This window comes from Camelus ferus, chromosome 18, assembly GCF_009834535.1.
Source record: "Camelus ferus isolate YT-003-E chromosome 18, BCGSAC_Cfer_1.0, whole genome shotgun sequence".
Lineage (NCBI taxonomy): Eukaryota > Metazoa > Chordata > Mammalia > Artiodactyla > Camelidae > Camelus > Camelus ferus.
In genome coordinates, this window is record NC_045713.1 from 3,772,754 (window position 1) to 3,792,660 (window position 19,907).

The following is a 19,907-nucleotide window of genomic DNA, read 5'->3' on the forward strand; positions in this document are numbered from 1 at the left end:
AGCTATTCAAGGTGTGTCTCCAGCACCTGAAGCAGTGCCTTTAAACATTAAAGGCATTTAACAATTTGTTTGTTGAATGACTGAGTGATCTAGCCCACTGCATTAGGCTGTTGCCTCGGTCTTGGGAGCTTTATCCAGACCTTACCAGTTCCTTCTCCTCTACCCAGTCCTCCCTGTGTGTGTCACCCTAGAATTTTCTAACCCCATTACCTATGCTGTCTGATTCTCCTGGCCACCTGAGACATGAGCAGATTTTTTTTTCCCATCTTAATAGAAGACATTTTTTGGGATTGCCCTTCAAATCACAGAACTGACACAGGGCTTATTTCTAACTAAAACTTGAAACAGCAGCTTCTAGTTGTTAAAGACAGTAGAAGTGAAGTACAGGTAACACGAGGGACCTCCTGAAGACCCAGGAAAGTGGATGAAAATCTGCAGCTGGTTAAGAGAAAAAAGCCTGACACACACCCTCCTCCTGGTTGTCCTGTGGGAAGAAGAGCCCGGGAAGGCATGAGGCCAGTACCATGAGCGCCCCGAAGTGCATCTGTCACTCACTATATAGTGTGCAAGGCTCCTGTGCTCCACTGCAGAAAAGCATCAGTGGGGCTGACAGAGTCCGGGATGGGTGGTCCCCAAAAACGGGTCGGGCCCTGGCCCCTCCATCTCATCGCTGTGATATGCCATAGAGAAAGATGTGGCTAACCTCCCTCCTTCCAGAGTGGACAGGCTCCACTTGGCCAGAAACACTTGTGGCTCTCCAGGCTGGTGCTGAAATTCAGAATGGGCATTCAGAAGCCCTGCCTGAAGGAAGGGATGAGAGCAGCTTGTGGACAAGTACTCTGGAACGTGCTAGAAGGCCGTTCTCAGTCCTGTTTGCAGGTTCCGTCCAGTGTGCCTGAAGGCTCCTGCTCATTTCATAGCCCTGCTGACCAGGCTCTAAATGCAGAGGGCTGGACTTGTTCTGTGGGCAGCATCAGGTGACCTCAGCAGGGTCTGGCTGACACAGGGCATGTTATGTGGAAAAGAGGCCCAATCCCAGATGAGGTCTGGCCCACAAAGCTAGCTTCTCTCTCCCAGAGACCCAGGTCTTCTGCGTGAGACTCCACATAAAGGCAACTTCTGCTGCATCCTGACTCTGTAAGGGGGTCTTTGTGTGTGTGGGAAACAAGGGAGGGAGCGCAGAACAGCCTTGCAGGACCATCACTCAGCCAGCAGGAGAGTCACTCAGTGACTGGAGAAGGCGAGACGGATGCTGATCGGAGCTCCCACCCAACAGTGATGTGTTAGGCCATTTCCCTGGCTCCCCTAATCTGCATGGTCCCTGTGCTCAGACACGCCAGATATCTGTGATGATTCCTGAGGCCTCGGTGTGGCATGTCAGAGAGCCAGTTTGGCTCCAACAGACTCACTGGGAATTTCAGTCTAAGTCGATCTCTTCCATCATAAACCATCCTCCCTTCTCTGGCTGCTCTCTGGTGGGAGCTGGGTTACTGGGAAGATGAATGGAGACTTCCTAGCCAAAGCTTGTTGTGTAGGGTCAGTGTGCAAGAACCAGTGGTTTCAAAGAATCGGAGACTCGACGCTCCACAGAACCTTGGCGGGGGCTTGATCCATCCTCCTTATCGAGGCAGCAGCATCCTTGCAGCTCACCTGCCTGGGGCTCAGCCCCTTGGAGAAATGACATCTCACCACCTCCCAAACCAGCCCGTTGGTCTCTGTAGCCCATTTGACTTTAAAGCTTTTCTTACTAGGACCACAAGCCGGCCCCCTCACCGTGGCCCTCCCACACCCCTTTAGCTGCCTCTGCCCTCCAAGACGGAAAATTAGCCAACATATTTGAATGCTTACCATAGTCATAGTGGGTATTCATGCAGTCATTCATCAACAACAACCCTATGAAATAGAAACTATTATTATCTTCATTGTACACATGAGAAAACTGAGGCACAGAAAGGTTAAGTAACTTGCCTAAAGTCACAGTCATAAGCAGTAGCATTGTTTCCATCCTATGGTCCACAACAACCACAGAGATCTAAAGACGGCAGCCGGAATCTTCCTTGGGTTGAAGTGGGTACAGTTTAAAGTCCCCTCATTTCCTCTGGGCCTGTTCCGTGTGGGCCGTGAGGCTCCAAACAGACAGGGACTTCTTGATGTGGCCTCTAGTACTATCTGGCACCCATGCTCTGTTCACAGAGCCCAAGGATGCGTTGGCTCCCCTGGACAGGGGACTTGCATGATCCCTGGGGTTTATCCTGAACCACAGTAAACCAGGGCTCTCCCCAGAGCTGATGTTCCCCAGCTTCCCTCCTTCACTGCTCAAGACTCTAGAGGTTTGTATCCCATCTACCTGACTGCTCCCACAGGACCAGCCAAGTGATCATCACACACGGTTGCACAGGTTGTGCACCGCTCAATTCTAAGGGCACTCTTCACAAATAGACTGTGAGATGAATGAGCCCTCCCCCCGGAGTCCTAATATACCACCTACCCAGCTGCCTGGGCAGCAGATCTGTCTTGGGTTCTGATCGGAGCTGGTTGGGCGGTTTTGCCTGTCCTTGAAAAGCATTTTCTAGGCAGACTTGATGGTTCTGGGATCATCTCTCTATGCCTTGTTGCCACGCCCCTCGAGGTTCACCCTGCTGTGGAGCTGGCAGGGTTCCATGTAGCCTGTGCTCCGACCAAGCTGGAGCTGGACAAAAACTAGTCCACCTTTAACCTGCCCCTCACTATAGAGGGTATTGAAGCAGCCCAGGGCTCACCGCCCCCAGGTGCCAAGTTGGGACTGGAACCCAGGTCTTTTGGCTCCAGGACCCCAGTCTTCTTCCCTCTCTCCCAGGCTGCTCTCTCTTCCCCTGTTGTTTCATTCTGTTCCTAAGCACCATGAGGGCATCTAGAGGGCAAACACTTCTCCTCCTCCTCGGGTTTCCTACCAGCACTCCGCAGCAAGCTGAGTAATTGCTGGGTTTAGGTCCTCTCTCCAGCTACTTGTAGACAAAGTACAGAGAGGCCACAAATACCAGGGACCCAGCATCTGGGGTATGGATCTATTCATGACTCATTAGAGAGCGTGGGGTTGGGACAGGAGACTTGAGTGTCTCCCAGAGGAGGGTAAGTCAAGGCAGTGCCACACACAGGCAAGGAGGGTTTGTGCTGATCAGGGCTTCTCTGGCTTTGGGGGTAGAAATGTGGCCATAGTTCCCTCTTTTGCTCATCAGACAGCAAGTGTTGGTTCTTTGCTTAGCCACTGTCAGGTATAAGGTGTGTATAAAGAGAACCCATAGTTCTTGCCTGTGAGCATTACTTGTAATAGATTGTGGGAAGCACTCAGGACTGTCATGTGCAGTTGTATAGGTTGCGCACTGCCCAACTCAAAGGGCATACTTCACATACACTTGAGATGAACGAACTCTCCCCTAGAGTGTGATGCACCACCAACCCAGCTGCCTACAGTGGCCTTAATGACCTCTCATAGACCTACTTTCAAGGGAGGACCACCCCTATGGTGGGAAGTGAGAGACGGAAAGTAGCTGGTGCCAATCAGAAAAAGTTTCACCTCAAAGAAAAAGCTAAAACTGGGTCATAAAGGATGAGTAACTCATGTCCAGCTAAAGACGAGGAGGGAGGGTATGTCGGGCAGTGGAAAGAACGTTTGTCAGCCTTTGGAGGCATGAGACTGAGGAGGCAGGTCAAGAATGGGGGATCTAGATGAGGTAGGCAGGCAGCTAGTATGGTCTTCTAGCAAGCATTCACCTGGAGAGGAGTGGTGGAAAGGGGAAAACAGATCTCAGAGTGACTCGGGAGGGAAGATAGGGTGAGCTCAGAGACATGCAGGACTTGGGGGGTGACATTAGGAGAGCAGGAAGTCTGCTCCTGAGTTTAATGATCAGAGCAACAGCGGCAGGTCCCTCTGGCTGCCTCGCCCTCCTGGAGGCCTGCCCGTGCCAAAGTGCGCATTCCGAGATGGATGTCCAACAGCTGGCCCTCGGCCCCTGGAGACAGGCCACATCAACAACATATTTATTCCCCATTTATATAGAGGCTGATGTTGCCTTCTGCTGGTGTTTATGCCCTCCAGGGTCATTGACATGGTCTATTTCTGGAGTGTCCCTCACCGCCGAGAGGGCACGGGGAGCCAGTGCCACATCTGTTTGCCTTCACGGGGCTCTCTACCCAGGGAGTACCTGCTCGTGGCAATCTGGTGACTTTGGGGTGGGGGGTGCTTCCAAGGCTCTTTCTGAGCACACAGGGGTCCCCACCCCAAAAAGAAGCTGGGCCAGACCAGTGATTGCCACTCACTAAGGTGATAATTTGCCGTTGTCCCCCAGCAATTACAGATTTCATTTTTCTAGGCAATAGTTGCAAATTGGATATGGGACAGGCAGGGACAGAGATGTAATTTGAAAACCAAAGAGCTGGAGGGAAATTGAAGATTTGTGCTGCTGGTTGAGCAGAATGTCGGAGGCAGAGAACGGAGAATGCCACCTTGTCTACGACTCTGGCGCAAGCATTTTCCTTGAAGTTGGGTTCACTGAGGTATCATTTACATATACAGTAAGATTCACCCCTTTTAGGGTACAGTTCTTTTGAGTTTTGACACGTGTATGATCTTGTCATCACTACCACAATCCCAATACCAAACAGTCTGTCACCCCTAAAGGTCCCCAGTGGTCCTCACAAGTCAACCCCAACCCAAATCCGGGCAACCACAAATTTGTTCTCCATCTTTACCGTTTTGCCTCTTCCAGGAAGTCATATAAATGGAATCATATAACGTGTCACCTTTTAAGTCTGATTTTCACTTAGCAAAATGCAGCTGAGAGTCATCCATGTTATCGCACAGATCGGTAATTCACTCCTCGTTGCTGACCAGTGTTCCATGGTGTGGATATGCCACAGTTTATCCAGTTCTCCAGCTGAAGGGAGGGCATTTGGGTTGTTTCCAGTTTGGGGTGATTGCACATACAGGCTGTAAACCCTTGCATACAGGTCTTGTGTGGCCATGTGTTTTCATTTCTCTTGAGTAAATACCCAGGATTAGGGTTGCTTGTGGTCACGTACGTTTCACTCTTTAGGAAACTGGTGTTTTCTAAACAACTGTACCATTTGCATTCCTGCCAGTTCTGGTTGCTCTCCTTCCTTGTGAAAAATTTAAAGAATAAAGTGAAAAGGGTGCTTCAGGGGTTCTGCTGATAAGGCTTCAGCGTTGCCGGGCGGCTGCCGGGATCGGGGGACCAGGAGGAGAGAGATCCCTGAAGTTTGCCACCCCCATTCGCTGCGACACAGCTTCTACATCAAGATTGCTTTTCCATTTTAATCTTTGTAGAAGCGACGTTTGGGCCCTTGCCAGGGTTACTCGTTGGCCCTCTTTCTGTCATGACTTCCCGTGATGGATGGGTTTTACACATTGGGCATGGAGCCCGTGCTGGGCCTGACACTTGAGATCTGTGACCCCAGATGAATAAATGACCATGGGCCGTTTCCCGCACACTACTGCCTTCGCATGCCGTCTCTCCCTGGAGCTGCCTGCACAGTGGTCTGGGGGCTGTTCTAGCTGGACAGGGCGCGGGGAGACAAGCATGGAGGGGTGGTAACCCCCCTCACCTGGTGATGGAAAGCTTCGAAGCTCAGCCCAAGGGCTGTCTGGACCCAGAGCCCAGCATGTCTGCCAGTCACCAAGAGTGTGCTTCAGGGCTGAGACCAGCAGGGACGAGATACAGATGGAGTGATTGCCAGACCCCACCCTGGCCTTGGGAAATTGATGGTCTCATTTTGGGGGTGGAAATGAGCAACTTACACCCTAGGCTAAACAGTATTACCAAAGGCGACATGTGGCAGTTTGGAGATCCGTGCTCCAAGATGGCAGTCAGCCACACTCCTCTCTCTTGCAAGGAAGGAAAGTACTCTAAAGGCCGGGCTGTCAGTTAAGTGACAGTGGGAGCTCTCAGGTTGATGAGGAGAGGGGCCAGGACCGGGGGGGGGGGCAGCAGAGGGCGAGGGGAGCTGCAGGGACAGCAACAGTCCTAGTGGTCGGAATGGACAGCAATGGGAGTTGCTGTGGAAAAGATATTTCATCTGCATGATCCCTGCCAGAGCTGCCCTGGGGACAGTACAGGACCCTGGAGGCTGGCTGGCTCAGGGGCCCCCAAAGATTGGGAGTTGCAGAGGGAACAGTCAGCATCTCTAGGCCTCTCTGGGACCTCCTGAGTCAGAACTGGGGCACTGGAAGGAGAGACAAGCAGCCCCCCAGCAGCCTGGGGCAGCACTCTGGGTAAACTGAGTCATCTCCCGCGGGGTCACAGGTGGGTGGCTGCCAGCCACAGGGTCTGCCGGGACTTATGACAACCTGTGTCTGTCTGTCTGTCCACCCAGGTGCAAGTTCTTCAGTCTGACTGAGACGCCGGAGGATTACACCATCATCGTCGACGAGGAGGGCTTCCTGGGTGAGTGCTTCTGTCCTGGGGCCTGGGCTGGACGGGGGCCTGCGGTCAGTGCTAGCTGGCGCTGCCTTAGTTCCGCCCCCACCTGCTGGTGGGTTAGGAAGTCGGCAGAGCTTCCTTCTCTCCCTGTGTTCTGGCTGGTCCCCTCCCTTTCTACTCATGAAACTTTCCCTCAGGAAAGGCCTCAGAGCTAAAAGGGGGCAGGAGCTGAAGCAGCCAGAAATGCCAGGGGCATGCTCTCTGGGGCACTGACTGTGGGGGGGGGGGGTGTATTAAATCGTCCTTAGTCCTTGTTCTCACGGAAACAAGCCCCAGTCACCATCCTTTCATGATTTTCCTTTATCTTCCTTCCATTTTTAAAATTGAGATATAACTCACATACCACGAAATTCATCATTTTACAATGTGCAGAGGTTCAGCGGTCTTTGATATTCACAAGACGGTGCGGCCATCACCACTGTCCGATTCCGTAACATTTCCATCACACCAAAAAGAAACTCCATCCCGCCTCCCCCACACCCTTTTAGTTTTATTATTTAAGTTCATTATGTTTGTCCTGCTCTGAAGTGACGGCGAGCATCACTCGTGCTGAACGCTGAGTGATAGGCATTACTTGCAGAGGGGTCGTCACCTGCCCTGCGGTTATCAGTGAGGAGTTGGGAGCGGAGGCAGGAGTCGCATGTCCTGACCCACCAGCTGAGCTCCCCCCAGAGCTGAGTTACAGTCTTCCAAACACGCAGAGAATGCAACAAATCTAACATGTTTTAAAACCCTAGTCCCACCCCAAAGACAACTACTAGTCACTTTTTCTTGATTTTCATTCTAATTCTTTCTCAGGTGGTCTCCTTGAATTTATAGAAACGTTTTCACTTCACGTTACAACTTAAAAACTTCCTGAGACATCAGAGCCTTCCCGCAGCAGTCCTGCCTCCCCGCTCAGGCCCCTACGGTTGGCATTAAAGTTGTTTTAGCTGTTCTCCAGTGAGAAATTTAGGAACTTATCCTTAACGCAGGTTAATTCCCAAAACGGGGCCTGAGAAATGGCATTGTGGGGTCAGAAGTTGACTGTTTTGTGATTCTCGATTCGCGTTGCTGGAGTAATGGTATTGACCCTATTACTGGTGAGAGAGTGAAGCCCCGGGAAGCAACTTGCCCCACTACACTCTGTCATCCTCACGTGCGCTTGGTCTCGGGCACCAAACCAGTATGGGGGGCTGGGCCTGGCCCCCCACATCCCAAGAGGTACAGTGTCCCTCTCTGCCTCCTAGGGGGCAGCTGTGTGGCCAGAGCATGGATGGGGCAGACCCCATGGGAGGCCTTGCCCCACCATCAAAGTACCCGTTTAGTCACTCACTCAACTCACTCATTCATTCATCTAACATTTTCTGAGGACAGGCGCCTTAGATGGGAATTTTGCCTTAACCACAAAACACAGTCACATGAAGAGTGTCTGCCTGGGCAACCCAAACACATGTTTCTTTTCTCATGGGCACTCAGAACTGCTGGGAATTGGGGCACCTCGGATGTGGAAGGAACACCCCAGGGTATCTCTTCTCTGGGAAGAGAGATTCTGTGCAATCCGTCTTCCCAGATGGGAGCAGGCTCTATCTCTGACTCTCCCTCTGGAGGCAGCAAATGAGAAAATACCTTGAGCAGGGAGGGAGGGAGGGAGGCTGCAGGACCTGGTGAGCCGGTTCTGCAGGCCCTGGAAGGCTGTGTTTGCGGGAATTGTCAATAACCAGAGAGCTGGCTGTCCTTCAGCTGAGCTGAGTGGCTGGTTGTTCTGAGCCAGCGCCCAGGGGTGGCGGGAGGCAGTATTTACTGAGCACTGGCCATGTGCGGGCGTCTTGCTGGGCCCTGGAGATGCAGCCGGAATGAGAGGCACCACCTCCAACCCCCTGGGCCTCAGGGCCTGCCAGCTAATTACACCATTCATTGTCGAGCTGCCCTTGTGGCAGGTGCTGCACAAGGAGGGCATGGATGCTGGGAGGGCATATGAGAAAGGATGCCCGCCGTCCAGGAGACCCTACAGCAGAGGCCCTTGAAATAGGAGGCAAGACCAGAGGGTTGAGACTTGACCCCTGAGTCGACATAGGTGGACATTTCCCCAGCCCTGACGGTGCTTCTGTCCGCAGACACTGTGCGGAACGCTGGAAACGACTCTTCTTATCCTCGTTTTATAGATGAGGACATTGAAGCACAGACATGTGATGGAGCCACCCCAGGCCTCACTCCTGGCGCCCTTTATGGGTGTTTCCAGGGAGCAGGCCCTCAGCAGGGTAAAGCAGGGCAGACCAGGAGGTGCAGGTTCCCAGCTGGAGACGAAGAGGCCGTCGGCTTGCACTTCGGTCCTGGGAAGGTGGGGCATGGGGAGGCAAGTTTAAACTATCAGCCAAAGAGTGGCCCAGCCACTGGCTGTCCTGAACTCTGTGACTTCTGAGTGAGAGTCTCACTTCCTGGTCAGTACACCAGGCTGCTTGGATATCCATCTCTGCCCGAGAGGAAACTGTGTACCTCTGTTTTAAGTGGTAAGTATCTCTCTCACTCGTGCTGTGGAGCTGCGGGGGGAAGGTACGCAAAGTCAGACTCCCACTCAGCCTCACTGCTCTCACTGTAACTGGAGCTCAGCAGAGGCGCACCACCTCCTGGGATCATTCCAGTGGCCTGGAGGCTGAAGAGAGAAGACCCATTTTACAAGTGAGGAAACTGACATTTATGTGCCCGGACTCACTATGAGTGACGGGCTGATTTGAACTTGGAAATGCCTTCAGGGTGGTTTCGGCCAAAATGAGAAGAAAATACTGCTGAGAAGGGTGGTGGTTCCCAACAGACCAGGGTCAGGAGCAGTTGAGAAGTGGGGAAGTCTCTCAGAGGGCAGGATTTGGGGTGGAGCGGGGTGGGAGCCGCAGTGAGAGGCAGTGATGCTGAGTTCCACCCTCTCGCCTCAGCTCTGGAAGGGGTGTGTGCGGGTTTCTCAGGAGGCTCCTCTTCAGAAAGGGAGTCTCGTCTTGTGGCTGCCCCGGAGGGACCAGGGAGGGACGCTGGCTGCGCCCACCATGTGAAGGAAGGTGTCCTGTCTCCCAGCTCTGCAAATGTTGCTTCTCACTAAAGGGCCTCCCTTGGCCACTGTTAACATGAGCCAGGGTGCCTCGGTTATTGTTCGCTGGCAGTACTCCCGCGTGAAGTTTTACAGTTAGAAACCAGCAGCTGTCCACAGCTCACTTGTATGTAAGATACTGGACCTTTCCTGGGAGGGAGGGGTGATGGTCAGTGACATTAACCAGACAGCTCATTCACCGTGGGGTTTTAGAGGTTCTTGGCTCAAATGGATACTGTGTGTCTGGGTGGCAAACAGAAGCGATGTGCATGTGTGTGTTTTGAGCTTTTATGTATTTAATGAGCACTTACTATGTGCAGTGCTACATGTTATCAGGGACCCAGAATGAGAGGAGCAGCAGCCCCTGCCCTGACCGCTGGGGAGTGAGCAGAACCCCAGGTTTGCAGTTAGAGGAGCCCCGCCCATCACAGTCCCCTGTGTGTGTCGGTGTGATCCGTAGGCCTGACTGATCAAAAGACAGAGGGAGGGAAGTGTGAAGGAGTAGCTGCTGGCCTCCCCCAGGGCTAAGATGGGGAGGCCTGGATTCGGATCCAGGCTCTGCTACTTCCTGAGCAAGCTGCTCAGCAACTGGGGCCTCCGTGGCTTCATCCCTGAACAGGACCGCCTCCTTCCCCCTCATTTCCGTAAGGCATTCGCAGGGCCGTATGACTTGCACCAGGTAGTCGCCACATCCACCTTGCTTGTCCGCTGGGGCTAACAGTGCAGTGCCCATCAGCGCTCCTGGCATCGCCCTCCTGGCTCTAAGCTCATAACTGACCATTTCAGTAAGCCTTGGGGCAAAGTACTGCCCCCAGCAGGGGTCCCTCTACACAAGGTCCAGGTGAGAGAAGGAGCCTGGATCTCTGATCGAGCCGGTTCTTACTTCCCCTGAAGCTGGCCCTCCCCATAAACACTGATGGGGACGATGCCCACCTTCTTTATCTGGTCATCTGTCGATGGACATTTAGGCTGTTTCCATGTCTTGGCTATTGGAAATAGTGCTGCTGTGAACATTGGGGTGCATGGGTCTTTTCGAGTTAGAGTTTCCTCCAGATATATGCCCAGGAGTGGGATTGATGGATCATACAGCAACTCTATTTTCTAGCTTTTTAAGGAACCTCCATACTGTTGTCCATAGTGGCTGCATCAGTTTACATTCTCACCCACAGTGTAGGAGGGTTCCTTTTCCTCCACACCCTCTCCAGCATTTATAATTACTAGACTTTTTGACGATGGCCGTTCTGACTGGTGTGAAGTGATAACCTCATTGTAGTTTTGATTTGCATTTCTCTGAAAATTAGCGATGCTGAGTGTCTTGGAAAACATATGTTTTAAACAGATGCATAGTATTCTGTCATAGTTGAACTGTGGTTCGGCTACCGGCTCTGACATTGACTTTTATGTAGCTCCCAGGTCTTCATTTGAAATGCTTTTGGGTTGGACGCTTATACTCATGACTCTTTGTCCCTTGAGTAACTACTCCTTTACAGTGAAACTGCACATTTTAAAACTCTTAATACGTTCTCCCCAACTGCCATCCAGAAACCAGCAAAACTACCACCAGCAGAGTTGTAACAGAAAGGCTCAGGGTTTTGTCAACCTCGGACAGCAGAGGTGCTGGTCTTGCCCAGGGTCACACAGCAAGGTGAAACCCACCCACCTGACCCCAGGACTCTTGACCCTGCAGCAGGCAGGGTAGGAGAAGCCTGACAAACTGTGTGGAGGGCGTGAACACGTAGCACAGGGAACCACGCGTCCTGCAGCCGGAAATGGGGGACTCTTGGTGAGGGGGGGGGCAGCCAGAGACAGAGCTGCTGACTTTGTGTCTGGAAGGTGGCAGGCGTCCCCAGCGATCCACCAAGGAGCGTCCTCAGCTCTGAGAGGCTATTTTTAGGGTCTTGGACGATGGGCAGTGACAGAAATAATACTCCATTTCAGTCTTGGAATAGGTCCACTTCTCCTCTAGGGAAGGGCGAGCTTACTCCCTGTTGGCCAACCTCCCGGCGGCCCATCCCCACAGCCCCAGAGCAGCACCTTGGGCACCCAGAGGCTTGGCCCGGGTGAGGAGGGGGCCCAGGCAGGCCTCCCCTCTCCCCCAGAGTGCCAGGGCAGCATCTGGGGTTCCCAGGGCCAGAGGCAGCGAGCTCTGTGGCCTCCTGCTTTGCTGCTCTGACAGAGCTTGCCCTCTGGAAGCTTCAGAGAAGTGACCACTGACCCAGAGCTGACCGGCTTCTCCGTCCAGGCCTGCTGCCTGAAGCACCTCACTGGGTTCCATCCAGGGCTGAGAGCCGGGAGCAGCAGGCCCAGAGGCCGGGAGCTGGGTAGACAGACCCCTCCCCGCTCACTGGCCGCCCGGACCTTGGCCAGCATTTGGGTTGACCTGAAATCTCTGGGCAGTGGCAGCCTGTGGGCTGCTCGCCATCCCCTGCCCACCCACTTACGCCCCCATTTCCAGTCGGCCTCAAGCCTCAAGCCTGGGGCCTGTCCGAAACTGCCAAGAGACCCCTCGGAGCAGAGCCTTGGCGACTCCAGCACCCCCTGAAAATGCACTTACCCCAGTGCTTCATGGACTCAGAGGGAACAGCCTTCCCCACTGTATTGGCAGCAGCTTCCCGGCAGCCTCCACTGGAAAGGATGGAGCCAGGACTAGAGTTTGTCCCCGTCTGAGCCCAAAGCCTGGGTTCTGTGCTGCCACCCCCACGTGCTCACTGAGGACCCCACTGGATGATGGACAGGGGACAGAGGGCAGTCCTGAGGCTGAGGCAGCGGAGTGTCCACCTGCGGGTGGGACCATGGTGTCAGACTGGGGCATTGGAACCCCGGGTTCCCGGACACCCACACTTTACAGTTGTGAAGCTAAGCCCTACAAGAGGAGTTTGCTCAACACCCCACAGAGGGCCGGTGGCAAGGTGGGTCTGGAAGGTGTGCCACCCCCAGAATGAAACATCCCTACCCCTCACCCCCATCATGTACTGCAGCATGACCTTGGGCCAGTCAGCTTCCATCTCTGAGCCTCAGTTTCCTGTTCTATGAAATGGGGAAGCAGCTGGCTTCTCAGAGCCAGTGTACATATGTCTCTGAGCAAATGGACCGCATTCTGCTCAGTCCCCACTGGTGGACTGAGAAGTCAAAGAAGTTGGCAGTGTCTCGGGATGGCACTGGCTTTCCTGATCCTGGAAAGTCGGGTATAGGACTAGGGGATGATGTCAGAGGCCACCTCCTGCCCAGGGTCTGGCAGTGGGACCAAGCCGTGACCGCAGAGACTGAGCTGAGGGGCTGGGGGGAGCAGACAGGGTAGATGGGTGGGAACAGGGGCCTGGACAGAGTAGAGAGGCAGGGATAGCTGCCCGTGTTCCTCCTCATCCGTTTGTTTGCAGTCTCCGTGTGCCAGGCACTGAGAATAGCAGAAAACAATGCCAATCAGGACCGCCGCCCTGGGGGAGCTGACCTGCTAGTGGGGCCAGTCATAGACTTGAGGTAGCCACTCACCCAAGGTGGCTATGGGCATTTAAATGAACTAAGATAAATAAAACTTAAAGCTGTATTTCTTCTGTAGCACTAGCCACATTTCAAGTGCTCTGTAGTCGCATGGGGTGAGTGGCTACCGCTTTGGACAACGCCGGTGTAGACCGTCTCCCTCATCCCAGAAAGCCCTCTCGAACAGCGCTGGGTCCCAGCGTCACAGGGTCTTTGGCTTTTACTCCAGAGGACATGGGAAGCCACTGGGCAGTTCTGAATTGTGAAGAACTTGGACTAGGCAGGCAGAGGACAGGTTCACAAAAGCTGACATGGCCCTGTTGTGTTAGCATGTGGTGACATAAAGGACCCTCCCAGATTTTTCCCAAGAAGGCTTGAGGGGTTCTGCCCTAATGGAAAGGGGCATTTACATTTTTATCATTAAATATGTTTACTAATATTTTGTTTATTACTATATCAAAATGGTGTTTCAGATGATAGGACCATCGGGGCACCCAGCCCTCAGTGGCTCCTGGGGCTGTCTCTGCTTAAGACGGCAGGGTTGGGGGCTCACAAAGCTCCCCCCAGGAAGTCCCCTCCATGGCCAGGTCCAGGGCCCTTAGAATTTCAGGATTGAGCTGGGACCCCCAGTTCTGTGGAACGTGTTTCCTCTGGCAGTCCTGGGGCTGAGAAGTCTGTCTTTTGACACCCCAGATAACAGGTGGACAGACTGGGTGTGGAAGCCCGAGGTCAGGTCCTTTTAAAACTGTTCCTTCTGCTCCCCTCCCCAACTCCCTTCCCTTCCCTGGCAAACCTTCTGCCCCTCCAGCCAGCCTGGCAGAGGACTAGCCCTTCCCAGCCAGCAGGCCCAGCGGGCTCCCTGGGCTGCACTCGCCATGGTGACCGGAGCTGGGCGGGTAGGGGCCCTCTTGCCTGAGGCCAGCCCAGCTTCCCTTGGGCATCATCATGTCATCACAGCCCCCTTAACTCACCAGTGTCGGGGTCGCTCAGCCTCCGCCCTTGTTGGGGACCTTGCCCTTCTTCCCAGGTGGTGCCCAGCATGGAGCATGAGGGTCTGTTTATAAGTCAGACCTGGGTTTGAATCCTGGCTCTGTTATTCTCTAAGTGATCTTGGGTAAGTCACCAGCCCCTCAGAGTTCTGGTTTGTCACATGGACCGTGGGAATAGCAGCCCTGGTGTGGGGTGGGTTTGGGCAGGCGACTGTGATGTGTGAAAAGTCCGGAAATAACACAGTCATTACTGCCAAGTGCTCACCGTTTTACAGCTGGGGAGACTGAGGCCCAACACAGACAAACTACTCGTCCCTGGGGTTCCCGCCCTGCTGAGCTGCCTGGCACATCCAGAGGCCTCTGAGGGCCTTCCCTGCTCTGTCCTCCCAGGATGGGACATTTGAGGCCGATCCCATCCTCCTTTGATGGATGGGGGCACTGAGTTTCCGAGGGTGTGCTGGCCGAGGTCACACAACTGGGGCTTATCAGTCACAGGCCTGCCTGCCTTGTCCCCGTCCAGAGCTGCCCTCCTCAGAGCACTTGAGTGTGGCTGATGCCACCTGGCTGGCCCTCAACGTGGTGTCAGGCGGCGGCAGCTTCTCCAGCTCCCAGCCCATCGGCGTGACCAAGATCGCCAAGTCAGTCATCGCCCCGCTGGCTGACCAGAACATCTCCGTGTTCATGCTCTCCACCTACCAGACGGACTTCATTCTGGTAAGCCGCGGCCCGTGCTGAGGGCCTTGGGCACTGTGGGCACTCCACAGACGCGGTCTGCAGAGTCTGTCACCCACCTCGGGTCACAGGCAGAGAGAGGTCAAGGGTACCTCGGGTCGTTAGTCCTCTGTCAGCATGGCCTAGGCCCAGCCTCACCGTCTGCCTTTTGTGTGGACCAAGCTTAGTTTGAGCTGGAGGCCAGGCAGTGAGGGCTGGGGACATGTGGGTGGGGCCCCCTCCCAGCTGGACATCTGGCTCACCAATCCCATACCCCTCCTGGGGTGTCTGGTCACGGAGCCAGCAGCAACTCCTGGCCACCGTGTCATTCTTGCTTGTCTCCTGTGGGGCCTGGCCACCCTCCAGAGCATGGGCCTGGGAGGGCTGGAGACAGATCTGGGCACCACACTCAAGAGTATAGAGTGGGACGTGGACCTGTACCTCCTAGCCCTCGGCACAGTCTCCTCCCCTCTGTGTCCTCCCTGCTGCTCCTGGGAAAGCACATGCCCTGGTCCTGGGCTCCTGTCCCCCACCAGGACAGTGAGAGACAAGAATGAAGGAAGCTGGTTCTGGGTACAGAATCTCAAATCTCAGAGTGAAGGGGCCAGTGCCTCCAGGCCCACTCCATCCAGGGACCATGGGACACTTACATCCTTGACTCCCCATCCCCAGGTGCGAGAGCGGGACCTGCCCTTCGTCACCCACACCTTGTCATCAGAGTTCACCATCCTGCGGGTTGTCAATGGCGAGACGGTGGCAGCTGAGAATCTTGGCATCACCAATGGCTTTGTGAAGCCCAAGATGGGTGAGTTGAGGGAGGAGGGATCTGTGCAGAGAGACATCAAGAAGTTATCAGGTCCTGTGCCAGGGCAGCCCCGTTCTTAGAGCATCAGTTGAGGGCCAGGCATAACACAGTACAACAGTCCTGGTCAGACCTTATGCCCAAAGTCTAGCGAGGGTGCAGCCAGCGATGGCCAGAGGCCACCCCTAACCTGACCTGGGGTATCAGGGCAGGCCTCTAAAGCCAGTGACTCTCAAGCTGAAGCTTGGAGCACAAATAGGAGCTAACCCAAGTGGTGAAGGTTGGAAAGGGCGTTCTAGGCAGCTGGCATGGCATGTGCAAAGGTCCTGGGCCCTAGAGGTAAGCCTGGAGAATCAGGAGAGCTTTAGGTGGTGATGGGGGCCAGATTTCACAGGGCCTGCAGCCTGTCCTCCCCAGAGCAGCTGCTGCTGCCCCCACCTCTGTTCCTGGGCCCTCCCACTGCCCCGCTGCTCCTCCCGTCCCCGCTCAGCGCCTGATGTCTGTGCCCTCGCAGTCCAGAGGCCCGTCATCCACCCCCTGTCCAGCCCAAGCAACAGGTTCTGCGTCACCAGCCTGGACCCCGACACACTGCCTGCTGTTGCCACCCTCCTCATGGACGTCATGTTCTACTCCAACGGGTAGGAGTGAGGGGCTGCAGGCTGGGCTGAGGGGCGACGTGGGTCTGCTTAGAACTCGCGTCTGAGAGGGGAGGCACAAATCTGCTCTGGGAGCCAGTCTCGGGGGTGAGGCACAGACCAGCCCTGGAAACTAGTCTAAGAGGGGAAGTCATGGCTCTACCCCAAAGCCCCATTCTAAGAGGGGAGCCATTCTTCCCTGGGAGCCCCAAAGCTTGGTGAAGCCCCCAGCCCACATGTAGATGTGACAAACACCCCCTGTCCCCTGAGCTCCAAGGGCGAGCCTAGTCACTTGAAGAGCCAGGAACTCAAGTTTTTTCATTTGGTGGATGCCAGGTTTTGCAATTTTCCATAAAGCAGATTTTAAGTTTAAGCCAACACCAGGTGGGGTGGGGCCGGGGTCCAGCAAGCTGACAGTGACCACAGGCTGTGTGTGCCCTGAGATGTGGGCCAACACAGGGACAGAGACACCGGGCAAGTGTCACCTGCGCCGAGGGCCAGCTGGGTCCCAGCACTGTGAAGTGCGGTGCTCACCTCCATGAATGCCGTGGAATCATTCACATTTCACAGAGAAGGAGACCGATGGGGGGCATTGGCTCAGGGTCCCCCAGTGAGGCAGGATCAGAGCCAGGACTTGGCCAGGCTGGTGCTCTCCCCAGCACCCTGAGGCTGATGGGCAGAGCAGGCGGGCTGGGCAGGGGTCACGGTGTAGCAGGGGCCCCACGCCACCCCTCACCAGCTCTCTCGGCCCCCAGGGTGAAGGACCCCATGGCAGCCGGTGACGACTGCGGCCACATCCGCTTCTTCTCCTTCTCCCTCATCGAGGGCTACATCTCCCTGGTGATGGACGTGCAGACCCAGCAGAGGTGAGCTGGCCAGGGTGGAGGGGGCTTGTGATGGGCATGTCACCCACCCTGCCCTAAAAGACCATGGGTCACCCAGTGTCATCCATCACTGTTTGTCCCTCAGCCCCCCGTCTAGAGCTGGGGAGAGGTAACCTGACCAGTCCGAGCAAAGAGGGCAGTTGTTCCAAAATCCGGCCCCTGCCTTGCATTCCTGTCCCCATCCTGCCCGCCCCCAGATGAGGGAGCTACACAACGAGTGCGTCGAGGGCTCGGGAGGCCCCTTGGGACCCCTGAGCTCAGGCCAGCCACCCCCTCGCTCTGGCCCTGCACTGAGTGCCCCAGGGGCAGGGGACGGTGCAGGAAGGGCTGGCGGAGGGAGCATGGTTAACATCTGGGGATGAACATCCATCCCAACATTGCTCACTCCCGTTTAAGGTTTCCTAGTAACCTGTTGTTCACGAGCGCATCCGGAGAGCTCTGGAAGATGGTGCGGATTGGAGGACAGCCCCTGGGATTCGGTGAGCCCCACGGACTTCAGCACTGGGACGGGGGTTGGGGGGTGGGGGTGGGCCAGCACTGCTGATGCACCTGTACCCCTGGTATAGATGGGGAGACTGAGGTCCCCACTGCCCACGGTCCCTTAACCTTTGAACGACAGGAAGCACTGGCCTCCAGAGGATGGGAGGAGCGGCTTCAACCACAGCACTCATTTCCCCCAACTCGAAAATTAAAACCTGCTTGTAATTAGAACACTGGGGACATGGTAAAAATTGAAGAGGAAAAAAAAAAATCACTCCTCAGTCCCACTGTTGACAGCTAATGACTGCTGTCATTTTTAATGAGTTTCTTTCACATAATTACTGTCCATCTCTCAGTAAAACTCAGACGTCCCAGCCCCTCACCCACTAAATACCTCACCTTTTCTGTCCCAGGGAAGAAGCACTTCTCCCTGTGTACCCATAGTGACCTGATCCCGTCGGAGAAAATTCACACGAATTCCCTAAGACTCAGTCTAGCCTCAATGTCCACAATTGTCCAAACTGTCTTTGGGAGATAGTTTGTCCCATGAGCATTTTCCAAGGAGCCATGGTCTCAGACCCCTCAGTTAGAAGGGCCATGCGGTACTGATTCTCCCAGAATCGGGTGTAGGCTGCTGGCCCTGTTGTGGTGACTGCAGCGAGCTTTTTCTTGGTAATAGAAATGATTTCTTTGGGCTAGACTTGGCAGACCAAAAAGCTTGTGCCCAGAAGAGGGTCTTGGTAAATCACAGGATGGTTGTTTCCAGGGAGCACCCCTCAGCCAGCCCTGGTGGGGTCGGTAAACCCTGACTTCCCATAGACAGAGCATAGAGTGTTTCAGTTAAGGACAGACTGCTCCAGGGCCATCAGGTCAGCCCTGGGGGCTCTGCTCCTGGGACAGGACACAGAGGTAGCAGGGCATTTTGACCCTGGGGGCAACGGGTCCATGAGGGAGCCAGGTTCTGCCGCCTGCCTGTGCCTTTCTGTCAGCAAGGTCACAGAGGAACAGTAACTCCACGACTGGACAGCACCCCCTAACTGCTCACATCAAGGCCAAAGCCAGAGCATCCTGGGGGCAGGGTAGTGGGCTGCTCTCTGGAGTGCTAGGACACGTATACTGAGGGCTCCTGGTCCGACCCGGGGCTTCAGCCTGTCTCTCAGGCTGCCTTCTCCAAGACCCCAGCATTTCTCCTACCTACATTCTCCACAGACCCCAGCATTTCTCCTACCCATGTTCGCTGCCCAGTTCAGGGCCATGGGGATGTGGAGACTGAGTCACCCAGAGGAAAGGTCGCCAGTGAAGAAGGCTGAAGGAAACCAGGGTGACCTCGGGGGTGCCGTTAACCTGGGAGCCTCTGTTTCCTGACCTGTAAAATAAGGATGACAGTGGATGCTGCTTCAGGGTGGTTCTGAACGCTCCGCAACGTGTCAGTTACACCAACTGGTTGCAAGCAGCAGTTGCTGTCACTGTCATGTGTAAGGCTTGGAGAATGTCAAGGAAAGGAAGGCTTCCCGGAGGAGGTGGCTCCAGAGCTGACCAGCAGATATTTACCCCACTGATGGGGAGGAGAGGGCAGTGCCAACAGAGGGAGGTGTGACACAGAGGCACCTCTCCACAGTAGAAACAGTGGGAGAGGAGCCTCATTGGGTCATCACAGGCAGAGGGGCAGGGTCCTGATGCCAGACCAATGGGTCTGTCACCATTTCTTCCTGAAGGTAGAGGGACCAGCAGAGCAGGAGGGTCAGCCAGGCATCACTGGGGAGGAGACTCAGGCAAGAAGCAGGAATACGTGCACATCGGCTTGTCTTTTTATTTCCAGCTTTGGTTCGGAGTTTACCAGAATACACTCAGTATAATAATATTACAGAAAAAAGAAAGTCAGGATGAAGGGAGAATCAAGGTGGAGAGAGCAGATGAAACTCAGCTGTCTTACCCTCTGCGTGTTGCTGTGGGCTGTTCTGGGCGGCCCTAGGGAAGACTGCAAGGAACAGCACCGTGAACCTGGCGGGCAGCAGCTGCATCTGCCTTCCAGGATGTGGAGGGGTTTAGCACCAGGCTAATAGCTGTAAATAGCCCTGCAAGAAAAATAACTTATTGCGAATCTGAAAGATTCTAGCTTGGTGGATTCCATATGTTTTTGACCACAGTTTGGGATAAATATGTTTTCCATCACAGCCCAGGATGCACATACACAGACAACTCTACAGTTTCACAAAACTCAGCTCACTCCAATACTATCCTTTTCTATTGTCATTTTGTAAAATGCTGGTCACCAGTCTTCTAAATTGATATCCCACATGGGTCACCGTGACCACGCACGGTTGGAAAGGCACCATTCTAGACCCTAATCTCCTACCCACCCCCCTTTTGTAGGAATAAAAATGAATGTGTCTGT

At 54.5% G+C, this 19,907-nt stretch overlaps 2 protein-coding genes across 2 annotated transcripts in view; one reads left to right on the top strand and one right to left on the bottom strand.

Annotated features, from left to right (window-relative positions):
• The window catches only part of CASTOR2 (cytosolic arginine sensor for mTORC1 subunit 2), a 51,284-nt gene that overhangs the window by 24,571 nt on the left and 6,806 nt on the right, over positions 1-19,907 (top strand). The window contains exons 2-7 of the mRNA XM_032459501.1: positions 6,370-6,440; positions 14,521-14,714; positions 15,384-15,516; positions 16,028-16,151; positions 16,904-17,014; positions 17,429-17,511. Coding sequence (XP_032315392.1) covers positions 6,370-6,440; positions 14,521-14,714; positions 15,384-15,516; positions 16,028-16,151; positions 16,904-17,014; positions 17,429-17,511 — 716 coding nt within the window. The remainder of the gene's footprint in view (positions 1-6,369; positions 6,441-14,520; positions 14,715-15,383; positions 15,517-16,027; positions 16,152-16,903; positions 17,015-17,428; positions 17,512-19,907) is intronic.
• RCC1L (RCC1 like) overlaps positions 19,299-19,907 on the bottom strand; it is a 49,172-nt gene continuing 48,563 nt past the window's right edge. Inside the window, exon 11 of the mRNA XM_032459498.1 lies at positions 19,299-19,587. Within this exon, the coding sequence (XP_032315389.1) occupies positions 19,558-19,587 (30 nt within the window). The 3' untranslated portion in view covers positions 19,299-19,557. The remainder of the gene's footprint in view (positions 19,588-19,907) is intronic.